The 14,091-nt window shown below is 44.0% G+C and overlaps 1 protein-coding gene across 1 annotated transcript; it reads right to left on the reverse strand.

The window, feature by feature from the left end:
* Positions 1-707: 707 nt before the first annotated feature.
* Positions 708-11,898, reverse strand: PGD (phosphogluconate dehydrogenase; the record flags this gene model as incomplete). The annotated part of the gene is made up of 12 exons (XM_082009287.1): positions 11,830-11,898; positions 11,212-11,391; positions 11,010-11,075; positions 9,788-9,906; positions 8,278-8,347; positions 7,764-7,898; positions 6,895-7,084; positions 4,157-4,287; positions 3,510-3,643; positions 3,055-3,154; positions 1,404-1,526; positions 708-827 (listed from the first exon to the last, which is right to left on the reverse strand). Exons 1-12 carry the CDS (start codon positions 11,872-11,874, stop codon positions 708-710), a joined length of 1,413 nt encoding a protein of 470 aa, XP_081865413.1. The 5' UTR covers positions 11,875-11,898.
* Positions 11,899-14,091: the final 2,193 nt, after the last annotated feature.

Genomic DNA, 14,091 nt, shown 5'->3' on the forward strand with positions numbered 1-14,091 from the left:
ACGGAAAAGCAGGGAGATTTGTGGAAAAGAGTGCAAAAGCACACAGCTAAGCCAACAGTTTATACCAGAGCTTAAAACTGGGGACAACAGCTGGAGGGAGAATGGCTTGGTGACAGGAGTATCAGTCTTGACACCCTTGACCTGCATTCAAGTTTCTCCATGATGCATCCCACCCTTCACCCTTTCACAGAAAACAAACAGAACTCACAGTGGGAAAGACTGTGTGCAGGGGAACGCAGGAATTAATCTTTAAGAGCCTGTTATGAATAAACAATGACAACTCAAAAAAGGCCTTTACCTCCCTGGAATCTTGTGTAGCGTTACTGTGCTGACTGTCTGCCATTCTCCACTTTAGCAATTACTGAAATGCAGTCATCTCTATCTTGATCCCTATGAGTTTATGCACTATAATACAATAAAAATATTATAATTTTAAAATTTATTCTATTAAATACTGCACAAAGACATCTTAGCCAGTTTTGGCCAGCAGCAGTGGAAAGAAAACACCTCAATGCATTTATAAGCAAATTTATTTAGCTTTCTTATATGTTATATATATACTGAGATAGATATATATATGAAATATTCCCACAAGTTATTACAAAAGTGTCCAAACACAAGTTCTAGCACAGTACAGTTAGAAGTGGTATTCTAGGAGGAATATCTGAGATCAACAGTATCTTGGCTTCAAGAGGAAGCATTTCCAATTAGACATTGTAGGCAGAAGAGGACACATTTCCTCCATGGCCTGTCCAGTTCGTATGGATAAATACACCTGGCTTTGATAACAATTCATACGTATGTGCACCAAAGTAATCACGCTGAGCCTAGAATAAGAACACACACACACACAAAACAGACACATGAATATTACAGTCATATGAGTACTAGAAGTTGCACCTACTGATACTTGACTACAGGAAGACTAGAAATAAGACCTGCCTCCAATATTATAACATTCAAAGTTATTTTATCATTATTAGCAAAATCACTGCAATGAAACATTTACTAATATCTAGTAATGAAGAATTCTGTAGAAAGACAAATATATTATTTCTGCTAGGTACTAATCTAAAAAACAAGCACTTACACACATCAAAGAGACTTCTTTATAAAGCATTTTGATTCAAAGATATTGTTACCCTTGGTTCGCAGACGGAATACTAACACATGCTGGGCGCTGTCACACCAATATCTCTGGTATTCTTTATCCATACATCTCATAGTATTGTATTGGTGGGAATTTCAGGGTTAACAGAATTATATTAAGCAATCTATGCCTTTATCTTTACAGTGTTGGATTGATTAGAACATATCGTCATCATGGCCTTTAGACCAGTATTTACGTAACAACATGACATTTCAGTAGCCAGAAGATCTGCTACACTATTTGAGGCACCTACCTGAATCAGGTTAGCTGGTAATATTTCGTGCCTGTATCCATCATAAAAAGAAAGTGCTGTAGTGAAGCAGGGCATAGGGATACCAATCTGTACTCCAGTACTGATTACACGTCGCCAGGAGTCCTGGGAGAGAGGAAAGGGGCAGGGGGAAAAGAAACTAATCAGTGCTTGCTCAGAGGTATGTGCGGGCATATGAGCTATTCTAGTGTAATAGCATGTGCTATTTCACGTTCTATGAAATCTCATGACCACTGAGCAAGTGCAGCAGTATATTCCTGATTTTACATAAACAAGGTTAATCCAAAATAACGGCAGGCAAGATGGAGTTAACAAACAGGACAATAAAAGTGCAGACATACACTTCCCATGCAATCAAACCACAGCCTCGAGCAAGGATGCTGTGCTTTCACATAATCAGTGCGTCCCAAAAGCATGAACACAGTGGGGAACATACTGAGCAAACACTGAGGCACTTTCAGTGCCTCTAATCAAGCACAGTACAAAGCCCGCCCCAGGGCATAAGAGGTCACAAATAAGAGGCACGATACTTCAGGCAGACATGTGGATAATCCTCATTTCAACTGTACATCTGATTTAGTAACCTGCATGGAATATTCAGCTTCAGTTAAAAGAATTATTAGTGACAATATATGACTTCTTTGTTGGTCAGATAATCTGGTTTTAGTTCTGCCTGTCATCTCCGTCCGAATCAGGACACTGTTTGGACAGACCTAGGTCTAATGATCGTGGGTCTGGAACACTGTTATTTTGGTGCTACTGCAAACAATGGTAATAGAACAGAGCTTTATACTCTGTACAGCTGAAATCCAACTGCACAGTAGGCATAAGATACCGGGCAGTGATGAGAATGTTCACACAGGCTAGACATTTTTTCCTGACATCGTGGTTCTTCTGAATGCCTAGATTTCTGCCTCAGGCTCTTCTGTAATATTAAAATGGAAACTTTACGTTTCTAACAGTAGCTTGGCTAGTATCAAAAAGAACCATGACACAAGAAGGACTACATGTTTGTTTGCTCCTGTGTTATCTTTAGGTTGATGGTACAAATATACCTTGCAACATTACACAAGACCTCAGTTCACTGCTTGATGTATCTGGATGCTGATTTATAAAGTAGTGCTTCAGTGATGGAACGCCCTTGCGTTTTTTTTTTTTCTTCATTTAGAACTAACATTCTTCAACTTTCTGATGAAACAGAGGCAAGGCATTTGTAGACATTTTTTCAAGGACAGGTCACTAAACCTGGTGTCTGGCAACAGGTAGAGCCTACCTCATCACAGTACCTTTCGTGTTCAATTTCATACAGCTCCAACTATGTAGTTTATTTCCTGTACAGATCGTGTAAAACTGATACGTTCTACTAAAGAAGGGTACCTTGAGGCCATAGATGATGAATTCCTATGCCCATACATTATGTGTGTACAGATACATGTACACAGTCCCAAAGAGCTTAAGTATTGTTTAGAGATCATTGGGATTAAGGACACTATATAAATAGGTTTCAAGGATGTTCTCTACCTTTTCATTTTTCAGTCTAAATATACTTCTGAAGGTAACTCCTGGGAAAGAAGCTGAAGAAGTCCAGACTGTAAACTATTGTTTTTATGCTCTTCCTTCCTTGGAAACTCACCTGGCAGTTTTCAACAGCTGTCTTAAAGAAATCATCCAACAGCAAACTCTGGAGTTCAGGGTTTCGATCAAAAGCATCTTTGATTTTTCCCAGGAACACACTAGGCAGAACATATGTAAACCAAGAATAAAATTTCACAGCTTCCAACAAAGGCCCAGAATCCAAAACTTAACAGTGCCAAAATTTGACTCGGCCAGACTCAGATTCCAAACATTAAGAAAGATGCAAACAAAACAAAGACCAAAGAAAATCTGCAGTAGCTAAGCCACCAGAAGATTGGCTTCATCTGGTAACCTTTAGTGCCATCTACAGAAACAGCCTCTCTGTATCTTAGCAGCAGATTAACTCCATGGATTTTCCACGAAAATCTCTAGGCTTATCAGTCTAGCACGGCATAAACTAAATTGCCTGCTCTTCTCCCCTTAGCAACTAAATCACCTCCTCATCTTAATTACCTTCTGATGATGCAGCCTCCCCTCCACATCAGTGCAATGCCACCATAATTCAGTGTCCAGCCAAATTCTTTGGCTGCTTGTCTCAGCAGCATGAAGCCTTGCGCATATGAGATAATCTTGGAAGCATACAGGGCCTAGAAAAACAAATTCACATTCCACGTGAAGTACCACAAAGTTGAACGAGAAACTTCACAGTCTGCATGCTCTATTTCATCCACATCTCATCAGGGTTGAGTACAGTAGCCATATTCCAGGTATGTGAGAACCAAAGTATCCTTTCCAATTATTGTACAGTTTGGTCTCAACAGAGAAAGATCAAGAGTGTTATATCCATTATGAAGACAGGAGTGTTGAGGGGCAAAAAAGTAAGCTCCTGTGCATGAATTATGAAGTCCGCACCCCAGCTAGTTATCAGTGCCCACTGTGGCTTAGACTTGAATTCCTCAGGACTGTTCTTTGATCAGGAAAGGAATTGGTCACGTTGTGCTTTGTGGACACCACTAGACAATCTACAATGGGATGGCTGAAAGCAGAAACCAATTGTCATGAAATGTAAACACAAGAGGTCCTCATCAGGGTTTACAGCATCCAAAACCTACTTTGATATGCAGCTTTAATACAGTACTCTGGGAAACACAATGACTCACCTTGCGAATGTCCTCCAGAAAGGCCTTCTTGTTCCCACTGAACTGCGTCATTTTAGGCCCATCCAGCAGCTTACTGGCCTGTACTCTCTCATCCTTGAGGGAAGACAGGCACCGTGCAAACACAGCTTCACCTTTAAGTATGGTAGGAAAGGGTGGAAAATTAGAAAGTTCAGCATCGCTGTTAAGGTCCGAGATACTTGTCCTCAAGCACACACTGAGCGCGCCACTGAACGATGAGCTACATACACAGTGGAACAGAGTCACATGGGAAGAGAGGTGTACAAATTAATTATTTCAACAGCATTACTGAGGGACCAAACTGCCAGTCAGCATAACTATTGGGTAAATACTGACTGATACAGCTTTCAAATGATAAAGGAAAAAAAAAAAAAAACCCAAAAGTCACCCGCATGAAAATTTATCCTCAGGAACCTTCACCAGCTCTTAGTTCTAAGAATTTACTTAAAAATCTTTTCCTATTTATAAAAGACAGTGTTGCACTGCAGTCTAGGCACAGGCAAAAGCAAAGACTTCACTAGTTATTGTATCATGCTTCGAAGATAAAAAGCTGTTGCATAAATGCCAACTCACATTAACTAGATGTGCTCTGAAATGCACACATGCAAAATAAAAGCAATTAAAAACAAGAATAAAACAGCAGGTTAACTTATAAGAGGAAATAAGTTTTACAGTCTGGTAGGCCCATAAGACCAGTATTCAGAAGCCCGTAAGAAAGTTTTGTAACATCACTAAGCAGGTTATTAAAAGTCGTTCACCAGGGCTAAGGAGTTAGCCCAGCAGTATCTTCAGCTCTTAAAGAGAAAGCCTGAATGCCAATCTCTTGATCTGACTCATTCAATTCCTAATCATGCTGCTTTAAGTTGTACTTATTTGCAACTGAAGATGGGATTGTTGAACGGAAAAAAAAAAATTTCCTTTTCAGGGTCTCAGAAGGAAAACAATCAAGTGTATTATTTAAAATTATCATTTAGTCTTCATACTGAACTGTTCTTCCACCTTTTAAGTGAATCGTGAAATACAAAACCAACAACAACAACAAAAAAATCATTAAAACAAACCAACCCAAAAAAATGAGAGTAATGTTTTCACAAGATTCTGGATCCTCTCTGCAGTAGGATTAACAAACCGTATCAAAATCAGAACTGGCTCCTCTCCATTTCTGCAAAAACTTCCTTCTACACTGGGGAGGAGACGTGTCGGGGAGAAATCAGGAAAAAGCAGGAGTAGCATGACTCTACTTTTACAAGCAGAAGTCTGCAAGTCATGCTTATGCAGTAAAACCACACACAGAGCAACTGCCCTAAGAAAGGCCATGTTTGCACAAGAGCTATTGCACATACTTCCCCCTGTCAACTCACCATTACCTAACAATGCTCCCCTGGCATCGCAGGGGACTAATTAGGGAGTGTCTCCTCCACCCTTGATCTCTGCAAAAGCCCCAAACAGGAGAATATTAACAGCACAAGCGAGAAACCCTGTTTCAAGCCTAAAACTGAAAAGACTATAGCTGTAGTAGAATATTACAATGATTTACAAAACTTATTTTGTAAAAATAATGTTGTTGGAATGCAGCCATGTTTCTCTGATAGCTGTCACTGCAGTTACTCTCTTTTAGCCTACTGAATGTAGTTTTTCTTATCTTCTAATACAACTGGATTTGACCAGCCAAGGCAAGGAAAAAGAGGTAGAGAAAGCATGAAAATTAAAGCAAATCCAAGAGCAAAGAACCTGTTGAGTCAACTTATTTATTCAACAATAAAGTCTACACTGGACCTGCAGTAAGAGAGCACTCTACATGTGTCAGAGATGTATTATAACTCCTGTGTCACAATTCCATTCAGAGGCCAGGTTATATAAAAGGGTAGGTAATGAGACTGTTATGTATGTGAGCAGGTAAATTCTCACACTTTAGGGATGTATTTTGTAATTGCTTTGAGTTATGTTTCCATCATCCTAGTTTGGCTTTGGATCAGCAGCCATATAACCACAAAACAAAAACCAGCAGCAGTCCAGAGTGTATAAAAAACCACCACAATCAACTGTTGCGGTAGAAAAACAGCAGCCGCCATCATAGGGTAGCAGTCTGCTGCTATTCTCAAAAAAAATCTGTCTCTGCTCCTCAACACATAATACAGTCTTGGCCTTTGTGTTCCTATTTAGTCACACTAATGCTGGGTTAGCTAAGTTATACTGAAACATAGAAACAGAAGACTTAGGTAGATATCTGAAAAATAATTCTTATGCCTTCAGAGAAGTCTAAGTACTTATCAAGCAGTGGTCAAGCAACAAGGTTTTGAGGGTGTCCTGCCCTATCCCACCTTTTTTAAACGTTTTAAAGGCTGTGATGGGATTTGGAGTAGCAAATAAGGTGGAGGATTACCGAGAGGAACGTGGCATCAATCTAGCATGACACTTCTAGCACGGCACTTACATTCACCTGTCACCAAGTCAACATCACCACTGCGAAGACAGCATGGACAAAGGCATGGTAACAGTACTACTGACATTTGGGAAACAAGGTAAAAACAAGCCCAGCAGAGAAAAACAGTAACAGCTCTCAAGGGCAGAAAGACTGCAACAGCTAGACCTAGAAGAGCCTCTTCTGCAAGCCAAGCCCTAGTAGGAGATCATTTCCGAGATTACCTATTACCATGTTCCTTACTGTGATGTGGTACATGCAGGCAGGAAAGAAGGGGCCAGATTGAAGAACCAGTTACCTATGAGTGTGACAGGGACTCCATATTCAAGGGCAGAAATGGCCGTCCACTTCCCTGTGCCTTTTTGTCCTGCGCTGTCCTTAATCTTTGGGAGGAGGTATTTGCCATCACTGTCTTTGAATTTGAGAATATTGGCTGTGATTTCAATCAGGAAAGAGTCCAACTCTGTCTTATTCCATTCCTGAAATACCTGGAAAAGAAGAAAAAGTGTATATATACACATACACCAATTTACTATGTATCTACTGTATATATCAACTGATTTATTGATATATGTACACATATATACAGAAGGGGGTCATACCATCTCAGTAACTGGTTATCGGTACCCTGCCACATCTACCAATGGTTTCAGCACTGCTGAAAGGCCACTGCGCAGGAGCCCTGCACCAGAAAGAGCACCCAGAGCTGCAGAGCACCCATATCCAACTGGGAAGGCAGAGGCACAGCCTGTCCTGTTGCCTATCATCACAGGCACCAAAGGCTGGAAACACAACTCCTCTTTCAAGACACATCATACTCACTGACTTGCTTCGACAAGGTCTTTGCAAGATTTGATTATAATGCTCAATGTTTTACTAGCTTTTTTCAGGCAAGTAGGCATAACTCTACACAAGGTCTTTCCTGGGTAGAAGTCAACTACAGAATGCGAGAGTTTAGACAACTTCTATAAACATTCAGGTGTTAGTGCTTGCTGCTCCCTATCTCATTTGAAGCTCAAGGATATTGTGCACTGCCCCTGGCAGAAGGCATGTCAGAAAAATTAACTTCATGTGCACACAGCAGCTTTACCCAAGCCCAGCTGCCTCCATCAACGGCAGACAGATACCATGGCTCAAGAAGGCAAGACACAAAAAACTACAGATCACCTTTGACATCTCATCATGCTCCATGCCCACCACATCTTTCATCAGGTGATAGGCCTCACAGATCAGCTGCATGTCTCCATATTCAATCCCATTGTGCACCATCTTCACAAAGTGGCCAGCACCCTCATCTCCTACCTGTCAGGAAACATCAAAAAATGCTATCAGCAACAGTGCCATCACCACTTCCAGTGTTTAATAACTGCTTATGGCTTCCTTCCACCTAAAGGAAGGAAGTAACTAACTAATTACTAAACCCCCGTGCTAACTGAAAACACTGTGGGTCACAGATCCATTCAGCTCCCCCAGCATGTGACCCAGCCATAAAACTTTGTCTTTCCATTGTATGGGATAAGTTATCAGAGGTGGTAGATTTGAACTGAATGCAGTCAGCCAGAAAACCAAACCACTAATGTCGCTGATTTTATTACGGGCAGACATGCATGAGCTTCGGCAACCAAACCACCTAACTTGCAGTTAGATCTATGCTTAAGGTCAGTATCAAATAAGTATTTACCCAGTCACAACAAGGTTCCCCAGATCCCACTTTAGCAGCAATGCTTTGAAATATGGTCTTGATGTGGGGCCTGTGGGGAGAAATAATACGCCTCAGCAGATAGGCAGAGGACACAAACACCACAAGAAAAAAAATAAATACCCATCGGTATGATGCATCCTCCTTTAACCTGCCTAAAGGCAGCTTGGCGTGAGGGCATGCTGGCAGGTTGATAACCCAGCACACACCAATGTCAAATAAAACATATGTTTTACCCAGAAGTAGACACTGTTTGCAAGAAATGGGGACAGCCCACGTCACGCTTACAGCACTGTGCAGACAAGCTTAATGTACCTGAAGGAGCCGAAATACTATCTTCTCCATTTTAGAAATGGGGAAATAGAGGCAGATTATGATACAGGCTCATGCTCAGAGAGGATCAGTGGCAGAGCTGAAGCAAAATACCATTGTGTTCTAGAGCCACAAGAAAAAAACAGGGTGATCTGGAGGAGGAGAGGGAGGGAGCAAAGAAACTCCACAAATGCAAATCAGAATATAGTTATTTGCATTATTGCAGTAATTAGGAGCTTTTGTCATTGCCAGGCTCCTAAGTGTAGTAAATTGCTTAGCCAACGGGAAAGCATTACAGAATGCCAAGTTTGGAGCAACCTAGAGCGACCGCTGGGAAAGGAGCACGGGTGGCACATGGGCTGCAGGTGCTGTGAAAGAGTAGGGGGAAGAAAGGTCAGGTAAGGGTGGCAGATAGAAGCTGTTTTACTGAGTTCTTTATGGCAAAAAGGTGATCAGACAGCAGACTACTGTTACGCTGTTTCTAGCTTTGTGCCATCAAGTTTGAACAGGCTGATATTGGTATGAAATGCTAACGCAAATGGACAGGGACTTAAGAGATTCTAATACTCAGGCAAAGCCTGGACACACCTTTTCTTTCTACATTTACAGAGAGAATGAGCAACCAGGGATAAAGTCTAATACAAACATTGATACACAGTCCTTTACAGCAACGTGAGTACAAAACAGCAGGCAGCATGGCAGAAACTTGTAAAAAAAATAATGTATTCAATAGTCAGTACAAACATATACTGAAGCCTCCTTTTATAATGTGCCTCACTGCAGGGACGTTTGCTGCTGCCCGTTTCATGGTTAACAGCTTTCCAAGCGTGTAGGGCCCCAAAACAAAAATCATAATCAAGAAATAGTATTTGTTTAAAGTTCAAGCAAAATTCCTTTCTGCCCTGGGACACATTTCTCCCTTCAGATTTCTGTAGGTACTACTTTTGCCTGTGAATTCCTGGAAGAAAAATCTGCCTTTGTTTTGCCTGCCATGAAAGCTCAGCACTGCCCTGTGACCGCAGCTAAGTCGAGAAATCTTGAGCCTTGAGGAAGTGAGATGGCAACGTATCTTGTTCTCTCCACACCCACGCCCTCCTCCTTCCCTCCCTCAGCTCTCAATGTGAATAGAAGACGATTGTTGCAGACCATTCTGAAGAAGAACACACTAGCTCATGCTTACCAGGCTTCTTTGGCTCCTCCTGGCATGAGTGAAGGACCATATCTGGCCCCCTCCTCTCCACCACTAACGCCGCTTCCGACAAATAAGATGCCCTTTTCCTGTAGTTCCTTACAGCGTCTCTGGAGCAAACAGCAGAGCAGCATTATTTAATTTCTTTTAATGGCAGAGCGTTACAAACAAAGGTTACTGATTCAGAGCTAAAATCAGGTTTTCAATTCTGCTTTGGACATGCTAGAAGACCTTAGAGAAAGCTTGTACCTACACCAAAGTGAACATTAGGAAACTTCCTGTTGCTTTGAGATGGATCCTTGCAAAAGACATGCTGAGAAAACAAAGTCCTTATAAGCACCGGATAGAAAAGAGCAGTACTGAGGCTGGAAAAGGCCCAGAATTAAGTGTCAGGCAATACATGCTGTGTGCAAAGATGTGGGGGAGGCAGATTAGGCCCAAGGTGGAGCTGCCGAGTTCATTGCAGAGTGAAGGTGCAAGCACGGACAACTATAAAGGAAACTAATTCCCTCTGAGTGGGAGAGAAGCACAGGCTGAGATTCGTAAGGGGAGCTGCAAGTATGAATCCTCATTTAGCACCTGTTTTTTACTCATCCAAGATCAGGGTGTCAGAGCAGAAAGACTAATACCAGCACCCCTTCTAAGATTCAGAATTACTGATGTGAATGCAACTTTTTCATGTAAGCATCCAGATATGCTAACATAACTTTTATACTTACAGCCTGCTCACAAAGCAAGTGGTTTTTTTGGGTTTTTGTTTTGTTTGTTTTTTTAATTAAAACAGGTTAATTCCTCTGCTGTTTTCATTACCAAGACAGCCAAATCAGCAGTTCTGTCTTACTGGATATTCCCATGGTCATGTAGGATTGAGATAAAACAACATATCTACAAATATCTTTAGATTTTCAAACCCCCTTGAAAACTCTAAGATTGTTACAGGAAATTTTCTAAAGGCCTTCACTCTTATAGATGTCAATAAAAATATTCTTTGATGATCTGGGCAACTTCTACAAAAATATACTTATAGAACAGTCCTTAACTACTGTAACAATTGTTTTTTAATAGGCTGTATGATCTAGTTTTGCAGAGGTAACTGTTTGGCTTTCCCTGAGCAGAGGGAAGATGGCATCTTATTGACTGACTATTCTGATGAACAGAGGAGAAAAAATCATGTGTATTTTATTGATCCACTTCAGGCAAAAAACAGGCTTACCGTGGTATCTCTATACTCAGAATTCCCACCATCAATTATGATGTCTCCAGTCTCCAACAATGGCACCTGCCAAAAATAAATCAGCATTTTCGTTTTCTCCATGCATTCAAAACCTCATTAATGATGAATAATTGAGAACTTCCAGAGGAAACTTCTCCAAAAGACAGCAAGAAGTCACAGGTAGAAAGAATGTTTGCCTCACCAGTTTATTGATGAAGTCATCCACTGCACTTCCAGCCTTCACCAGCAAGATAATGCGACGGGGCTTCTTTAACTTCGAGACCATCTCTTCCAGGCTGTGAGCACCAATCACTTTGGTTCCCTTGGCCTCGTTGGCCAGAAAGTCATCTACTTTGGAAACTGTCCTGTTAAAAGCGCAAACCTGGGAGAGCAAGAAAACACATTAAAAAAAGCTGCCAACAGAACAGTTACTTTAGCTCTGACTACAAATTATATAAGCAAGGTTCAACAACATCACGTGCTCTCCCACTTCCACCTTCCCTAAAGACACAGAGCAGAGATGAATCTGCAGCATGTCTTTGCAAGTGCCTTGGGAACCTACGGTTAATGGCCAAGCCCAAAGGACGCTTTAGGGAGAAATCATACATAACTAACACACCAGGTGGCTAGCTGAGCACAGGCTTGCACTGCTGTTTTTCTCTGGAAATGGGACAAAGGGCAGCCTAGGTTATAACTAAAAGGAGGAAATAACACCCATTAGACCATCACAAGGAAAAAACCCAACAAAAAAGCCCACAAAATGCTCCCATCCCCAGCGCTCATGATTCAACCCTTACGAACAATGTTTTCCTTCGCTTACCACAAAGCCATGGTCGTTCATGTTCAAAATAAGGTTTTGACCCATCACGGCCAGTCCAATCAAAGCAATGTCAGCTCTGGAATGTGGAGGAAGAAGAAACACGCCAAGTAAGTCTCCTTAGCAGCGATCTAGCACCAGCACCCATACCCTCCATCAGGCCGTTCTGATCTTGTCAGCTGCTAAGCCATTCTAACAAATGCTGTAGAACCTGCTCTGAATTGATTCTGCAGGCTGTTACATCGAGCGATCCTTGTGGCTTCCAGTCAGTCCAGCACAGAGTGGAGACCAACTTACAGCACGTTTCAAGTCACCAAGATTTCCTTACAACTACCAAGGAAAATAAGCTATGCAAAACACTGCACTAGGAGGCAGGAAGTCACTGATGGATCCAGCTCTACCACCACTCCGTATTTAACAGATACTGCACTAGAACATCATGTCTGAACACTACACCTTTTCGCTTTCGCAACACAAACTGTCTCAGATTTGCGGTGAGCAAAGGAAAAGTGGGAAACAGGATATTCTGCTAGAGGCTGCCTAATTCGGCTTGCAAGGGGCGTGCACGCAGGGAAACCCAAGCCGTTTACTTCTATTCCTCGGGTCAGAAACAAGTTTCCTGCTCCGCAGTCGTGACTCCCAAACTGACTGCTGCCGGATTTTGTCAAAAGTCTCTCAGCCAAGCGGCTTATTCTCCTCGTTGGTCCCGCAGCCGCCGCAGAGCCGCTAGCGGTGAAAGGGCAGCCCGCCGTCAGGCGGCTGGAGGGCCCCATCCCCTCCCTCCTTCTCCCGCCTGGACACACCGCGGAACCGGCCGAACAGGAAAGCGGGGCCCGCACGGAATCACCCGCTTTCGCCGCATCAGCCCGCCGGAAAACTACGTTTTGCAGAAAGTCACTCGGCAGAGGCGAGAGGCTAGAAAGGCTCCCGCCCCGCCCTCAGCCTGCCGGGGGCACGCTCCCGGCTCTCCCCAAGGCGCTGCCCGCCTCCCTGCTAACGGTCCGTAAGGCCTCTCCCGCGAGCAGGGGGCATCCCCCGGCTCTCACACCACCACGAGCCGCTTTCGGCGCTGTCCCCACCACCGGAGGCAGCCATGCCGAGCCCCCGCCCGCACTCACTGAGCCATGGCGGCGGCGGCGCTGCGGGGAGCTGCAGGCGGCGGCGGCGGCGGCTCTCGGGGCCTGGCCTGCGGCGCGCACCCGGCCGGCCCTCAGCCGCGCGGCGGGGGTGGGGCGGAGCAGGGCGCGCCCATTGGCTCTTCCCGCGAGCCCCACCCTCCAACCATGGGCCGATGGTCCGGTCGCCTCGCCCCCTTAAAGGGGCAGTGCCGCCGCAAGAGGGCGCGTCCGCGCGCCCTTGCCCCAGAGAGTGGCAAACGCGGCAGCCGGGCGAGGCCTCCGAACACCGGAGCGGGTTCGCCGGTCGGTCCCTGTGCTGCCCTTCAGGCGTGCACGCGCCGACGCCGCCGGCAAGGCCCGAGCTGCCAGCGCCGCGCCGCACCCGCCCGGCTCGGGGGGGAGACGGGGCAGGACTCCCTCCTCCTCCAGCCCCGCACGCGCGGGCCGCAGCCGTGCTTCCTTCGCCAGCGGGCCGTGCCGCTGGGGCGGCGGGGCAACGGCGCCTGCTCCGTCCTTTCTCGCCTCGAATTGTGCTGAAGTCGGTGTTTGAAATGCAGCTGTTGAAACATCTTCCTAGGCTGCAGTCAACACCCCGGATAGCGCGGCTACCCCTTCGTCACGGAGGTGCCCTAGAATTGGGGCAGAAGGAAGCTTAGGAAACATGCCCAGCTGTAAGCATAAAATTTAAAATGAGGTTTAAGAGCAGGCAGCTAGTTTCATACCTTTGCTCCACGACAGTCAGATGCATCATCAAGAGAAACTTACATTTTAAGCACATTTACTTTCTATTAAGGGCGCATTCTAAACATGAAGACTGGCAGCAATGTCCCATCAAACTTCGGGTCCATCTTATTTTGGGGCATTGAGAGCCAATGAATCTGAAGAACAGCTAGTGCCTTTGCTGAAGTATTAAATAAGCTGTCAGAAAAGCAACCAGAAAAAGTTAACAGGTTACTCAAGTGCCTAACTGGAAGGAAAAAAAAAAAAAGAGACTGCAACAGCAGCAAGAAGCAAGACATCCGCAATGGCTTTTTGAGATAAAGAACAAATCTAGCCAGCAGCCCGACAGGAGTATTTTGCCATCATGCAAGTGTTTTACAGTTACAAGAGGTGTTTGACAGCAAGAGGCAGCCCATTTTTGTGTGGC

The sequence above is a fragment of the Phaethon aethereus genome (assembly GCF_964289735.1).
Source record: "Phaethon aethereus genome assembly, chromosome: 21".
Lineage (NCBI taxonomy): Eukaryota > Metazoa > Chordata > Aves > Phaethontiformes > Phaethontidae > Phaethon > Phaethon aethereus.